The sequence below is a fragment of the Brachionichthys hirsutus genome, chromosome 19 (genome assembly GCF_040956055.1).
Source record: "Brachionichthys hirsutus isolate HB-005 chromosome 19, CSIRO-AGI_Bhir_v1, whole genome shotgun sequence".
NCBI lineage: Eukaryota > Metazoa > Chordata > Actinopteri > Lophiiformes > Brachionichthyidae > Brachionichthys > Brachionichthys hirsutus.
This window is the reverse complement of record NC_090915.1, coordinates 8,146,796-8,152,952: the sequence shown is the minus strand read 5'-3', so window position 1 is coordinate 8,152,952 and position 6,157 is coordinate 8,146,796. Positions and strand designations below refer to the sequence as shown.

The 6,157-nt window shown below is 44.9% G+C and overlaps 1 protein-coding gene across 1 annotated transcript; it reads left to right on the top strand.

The window, feature by feature from the left end:
• Window positions 1-5,381: 5,381 nt before the first annotated feature.
• Window positions 5,382-5,726, top strand: nrarpa (NOTCH regulated ankyrin repeat protein a). Its single transcript, XM_068753358.1, has one exon. The coding sequence runs from the start codon at window positions 5,388-5,390 to the stop codon at window positions 5,724-5,726; it is 339 nt and encodes a 112-aa protein (XP_068609459.1). The 5' UTR covers window positions 5,382-5,387.
• The last annotated feature ends 431 nt before the right edge of the window (window positions 5,727-6,157 follow it).

Genomic DNA, 6,157 nt, shown 5'->3' with positions numbered 1-6,157 from the left:
GGTGATGATCCAAAAGAGATCCTGGATTATGGATCAATCAGTCAATGGAGCTTAAAGATTTGTTCCTCAATATCTCAGTTGATTATTGACCAATGATTATGGAATTTGACTCAGTAATGTAGGGTGGGGGGGCTCTATCTCACCACCGAATTTCATCTGGATCTGATCCAGAATGACGTTAGGAAAAAATAATACATTTTAACATTAAAACTACATTTACGGATTCAAAAATCATCGACTCCGATTCACTTTTTCTCTTCATGGTTGGTGCATAAAGATACCAAGAACAATCTAGAACCTTTTGATGATAATCCAGATCACCATGTGGACGGTGTAGATCCAGTTATTAGGGGAATGAGCTGCTCGGCAGATGTCTGTACTCTCCGCTTTTTTTTTGTACAGGGCATGATGTAAATGTTGTATTTCACCTATTTTTCATGAAACTAGGTGAATATGTCCAACACATGCTACATGTGTGCCTTTTTTGGTAGATGGGGGTTCTTAACACTTGTGTTTCTCATTTTGAGGAGCGACCAGGGGACATCTAAGGAGTGGGAGGGGACAGACTTATGATGTCATCAAAGTTTCACTGATGACTGTCAGGTGTAGCGCCAGCATTGTGGGGCTTCTCTATCCAGACGCTGAAGAGCAAACAGCTCGTAGACCAACCCAAAAACATATTCCACCTTTATAATTACTCATCAATCACATATTGGATTTGTGCGATTGGAGAAAATTACATTCTGGAAAACTCTGCATTTATGATGTTCTTGTGTTTCTGAATAAGTGTGTTTTATTGGGAATACAATGGAAGGCTGAGTTTTACACTCATAAAAGCTAAGAAACCATACCCATAAAAAAAAAAAAAAGCATTTCATTTCATTTCAGATGTGCACTTCAATCAAATCAAATGCATCCAAAATCCACAGCAATTTCTCAAGTCATACTATAAACACATTTCTTTAGCCCATTTTACGCAGCCTGTTCAAAGTGGGAACGTTTCTAACTCTATGGGTTTCCATTCTGTGTTGAAAGTACAAAGACAGCATTGGGTTTCTGCCTTTGAACCAGCAACAGAGGTTGTAACGAAGCTATTACACAAGTGTCTGCGTGAGAACGTGTGAGATGACGGGACAGGGGTGTAACGTGTGGATAACATGTTCCTGCAAACACCTCCGTGGGATTTGAAAGCAACTAGCAACAGTTAGTCGCTACCTTAAAGAAGAACACCTGAAAATACAACATGGACAGTAAAGGATTGTTGTTAGAGAACTCTTTGCTGGGCTTGTGCAATTTCTGCCATTGGTTTGACTGTTATCAACATAACTCAAAAAGTAGTTTATCTTGATTCGATTTTCAGGGAAGGTTGAGAATGTTACCAATTTTGGTAGAAGAGATCCTGGATTATGGATCACTTTGAAGTTTTCAATAGCGTTGCCGTCAATCAAGCTTCAAAAATGTGTTCCTCAATATCTCTGTTGATTATTGAGCAATGCCTATGGAATTTGACACAGTCGTGTAGGGTGGGGGTCTCTATCCCACCACCGAATTGAAAGCATTAAAGTTTTTTTACTTTGAAAATGTGTCTTTCCTCCTGGGAAATTTAACAAAAATGGAAAACAATGTCTATTAATAACGTTTAAATATGACGACGCGTTTCCTCTCAGGTGTACATCCTGGAATACAAATGATATTGGCATAATGCCGCGCGCTTTATTTAAACCAGTCAATATAAGAACTACAGTAACACTAATACACTCTGAAGTATTTTCATTTGCTGTGAATGAAGCCAACACCCTAAGCCCCTCTGTGTGTCTCGTCCCGTCCGTGTCCGGGTGGTCGAAGCCCCTTCCTCTGCGTGGAGCGCGGAGCTTTCTGCTGCAGCACCGTGTTATTTGATCCTTGCTCTTTCTTTGCTGGGAAGAAAAGCTCGCCTCTTTCCCACGCTCGGAGGACACGTGGTGCCCGGAATGAATTGGATTCAGAAGGCCATCCCTCCTGGTAAAACGTCATCTCTCTCTCTCTCTCGCTCTCTTGCTCTCTCTCTCTCTGCATCGTTTGCCATTTTTACATTCATTTTCCGACTTCTATCACACTCCATGTGCGTTTTCCTCTACAGTTGTGTGCCAGGACGGGGGCCTCTGGTTGCAGGGGCCAAAACAAGACTCAGCTCACGGATCTGCCTAGTTTTGCCCGACTCTTTGTCAACGGGAAGAAGAAAAATATTGCGTATTGCTTATTAACACACAAGAAAAGAACCATACTCTTTGTGTGAATATTTTCTGTCAGGAAATTTAACAGCACAAATCCTGATGTAAAAAAGGTTTTTGGATCTGATCTTGGGTGAATTTTATGCGCTTTTACGCACGGATGAAACGCGTCACAGCAAACAAAATATTCGCTTTCACAACTGTTAATAATTCGGCTTTTTGGAGTAAATTAAGAGGTTGTGAAGTATTCGATACTGCTTTTTCATCTCCTGAAGAATATGCATTTATACATTTATTCTGTGTTCTGATATGATGCACAACATTCTCATAGTTGTACTTGATGTTGAATGTTTCCAACACAATTGTTGCCAGCATTACCAAGTAATGGCGCTGCAGTTTGGAGAAGCTCATTTCATCCAGACAGTGAAACTTGGCTCCTGCAGTCTCTGCAAATGTTTTCCAAGTGTCCAGACGCACTGTAGCCAAAGCTCTGATAGCGGACAGATGTTTCTGATTTTCTAGAGATGTTCTGCACCATTCACTAACCCCATAAGAAAAAGAAAAACACATTTGGAAAAATAAAATGAAAAAATACCAAAAAAAAAAGAAAGTACCATTACAGTTGTACTTTTACTTTTTTATTTATTACAAATTTCGCTGCAGCTTAAGCAAAAAGGTCTGATCGGTTTATCGCTTAGAGCTGCAGCCTTTGAATCATTTGCAGCTGTAGGCCAAGAGGGACGATAAACATCAACACACTGGGAGCACCCAAAAAGTGTCCAAAGCAGATTAATCCCATTTTTTGTGCAGCAAATCTGTTTCCAATAATCTAAAGTATTGCAGATTACATGTCAACCTAAAGTAGGATACCTTTGAACATAGTTTAAAGAATCAGTTAACCATGCTTATATTTGGTGCCTGTATGGTTTAGATGTTATGAATGACCTCATCGCACCAGTGTGCGCATGCGTAAAGCACCGTTAGAAAAATCAATCAATCAATCAAACTTCTAGAAGTGTCAAGAACATAGGAGTATATTATACTCCTACCCATATTAGGAGTGGTCAAAAAGGACCTGGTCGGATCAATCCACGCGTAAACAGGTTCATTCATAACAGATCTTCGTGTAATAATTGGACATTCTAAAAATGCAAGGATGGCACCATGTTTACTTTGTGAAACACAAATGTGTAACGGATACGCATCGGCCTGTAATGTTGTTTTATGCAAATGATTTGCGTGATAACGTGTTGTAACTCTATATCCCGGCTCTTTCAGCTGTTTGTGACCGGTTGCTGTCTCTCCCTCGCTGAGTCAGACACACTTTTTACGCAGCAGACAGTGTGCCAAATGTCCAGTCCAGAGTGTGGGAAAAGGAGAACAGCGCGAAAGCCACCCAGCCACCAGGGTGGAGGACGTTTTCTCAAGTGTTACGCAGACGAGATGAAGTCAGCCTGCTTGCACCAAACGTTGCAACAGCCCGGTGAGGTTTGCGCATATGTGTGCTTGAATCCATCCATCTGTCTCCACATGCGCTCTTTCTGTCAAACTGTTTCTGCCAGTCTCTGTCTCTGTTTCACACGCACGCGCGCGCGCGCGCACACACACACGCGCGTGCGCGCAGGCACCCAATTCCCACGGTGGTGGCGGCGGGGTAAACTGAGCGGCGTGTCAATCCGCGCACCGCGTCACCTCTTTTCACTTGCAAAAAGGAAGTCGCGCACGGCCTTTGTTGGGCGAAGTCCCACGGTGGAGCCATTTCAAACCGGCAGGAACAAATCCGCACTTTATGATTCAAACGACCTCCTATGATCTCCCCGTGAGGTGTTTTATGTGGCGCAGGTACGGCCGTTTGGGCTTTGCGTTTTACTGCCCTTGCCATTTGGTTCGGAGTTCCCTTGAGGTTTTACACGTCCAGTATTTTTTATTTATTTTTTATACCTCAAAAGACGCGTTATAAACTCCGTTTTGACTCATTTCTTGCATCATCCGCGAGTCGTCTTTGGAATGTATTTATTGTTTTATGTCGGTGAGATTGACTCGACATGGAACAGAACTGCTTTTGGGAACCTCGGAGTCAAATCCACATTTAACAGCGCGCCTAAAGTCATTATTTAGTAACTCTGCATGACAATAAAGACCTCTAACGCTGCTTATTCACCATTTACATTGTCATGCGGAGACGCTTGATGGTGATGCCGCTTTAGTAGACGATCCTTTACATCCCGGACCCAGAGCGCACCGGCTTGAATGGCGTTTCTGCAGCGGCACTTGGCTTCGCCTTAACCCCCCCCCCCCCCTTCCTACCGGAGCCCGACCCCTCCCTCCAGTCGAGCCGGCAGCCTATAACCTCCCCGGGTTTCCGCCCATTCCTGCACAGTTCATTCTTTGGGATGGCATTGTCATGCAAATAAAGGACGCGTAAAATGTTACCTCAGAGCGCAGCGCAAGGCAGAGACTCGCACGGACCCCGCGGGAGACGCACACCGGGCCACGGAGGACTTGTGTCGGTTTCGTCGCTGCGGATCCGTCCGTTTGTCACAGGTAAGTCACAAATCCACAGTGGATGACGCTTCCATGCATGTTTAAAGGCAAAACCCAAGACCGCGCTCCAATGCGTAAACGGGCGCACGAGGTCTCCACTTTGACTTGGATGTGGCGGAATGTGGCTCCTCTCGCAGTCCGTTGCTGGAGAATCGGGATTCATGCGGACTTCTCTTGTATTTTCTTCTTTCCCAGACACCCCGGCCTCATGAGGAGCGGCATATAAGCAGGACGCGGGGCAGGACGCGCGGCGGGGACCGCCGTTTGGACGCAGTGCGCAAACATCCATTTCACCCAGGTGAAGTCGGAGTTGTCTCTCTCGGCTGCAGCTGCTACGAAGGAAACCCGCATCCAGACACCCAGGATCCCATAACAGCACCCTTTTTATGATTTAGGGATTGTAGGAGGCCACAAATGTAAGCGCTTTTTTTTTTTTTTACCCCCCTCTTGTCCTTTTTGGATATATATATATATATATATAGTGCTCCTTTTCTGTTTCAGTACTTTTTAAAAAAGTGCCTTCTTAACTGGTTATACTCCAGTCTCACTGTGGCATTATCACCAGACCAGAGAACCTTAGCTTTAGAGCCCAGCCAGGATTACTGGTTCCCCACCCTCCAGCGCCCTGCAACCATGAGCCAGGCGGATGTGTCGACTTGCTCCGCGCCGCAGAGGGTTTTCCAGGAGGCGGTGAAGAAGGGAAACACCAAGGAGCTGCACTCCTTGCTGCAGAACATGACAAACTGCGAGTTCAATGTCAACTCGTTCGGGCCAGAAGGACAAACGGCCCTGCACCAGTCCATCATCGACGGAAACCTGGAGCTGGTAAAGCTGCTGGTGAAGTTTGGTGCAGATATTCGGCTGGCCAACAGGGAAGGGTGGAACGCTTTACACATTGCCGCGTTCGGGGGCCACCAAGACATTGTGCTATACCTCATCACCAAGGCCAAGTACTCCTCTGGGGCCCGGTGATCTGTTTCTGCTGTCAGGTAAACAAAAAAATATATATACAAATAAAAATGGAACGTCATCGAATGGGAAACGAACATTAAACTGTAACACGTGGGGGGAATCCAGAAAGACAAAAACTGCCATTATCTTCATAGTTGTGCCAAAATATATTGAAAATAAAAGGAACATAGGCCTGCACATTTCCCTCATTGTAAACCAAACGGGGCCCTCTGTGCACTCGCGAGTAGAGCACGACACAAATCTAAAAGAGTTTGTTGGTACTAAAGCTTTCCTCTTGAATGTGTAACCCAGATCGTGTCGTCCACTGTAGAAGGAAGCAGTGGCTGTGCGTGTCACATGTGTGCGTTTGGTCTCCAGAGTGCACATGGCCCAGTTTTTCCCTCTCCCACCTCAGTACAGTCGAATAGTTTCTTTGTCGGGGAGCATCAGAT

Bases quoted from the DNA above. Each gene is read 5' to 3' on its own strand.
- nrarpa (XM_068753358.1), top strand. From the start codon at position 5,388: ATGAGCCAGGCGGATGTGTCGACTTGCTCCGCGCCGCAGAGGGTTTTC.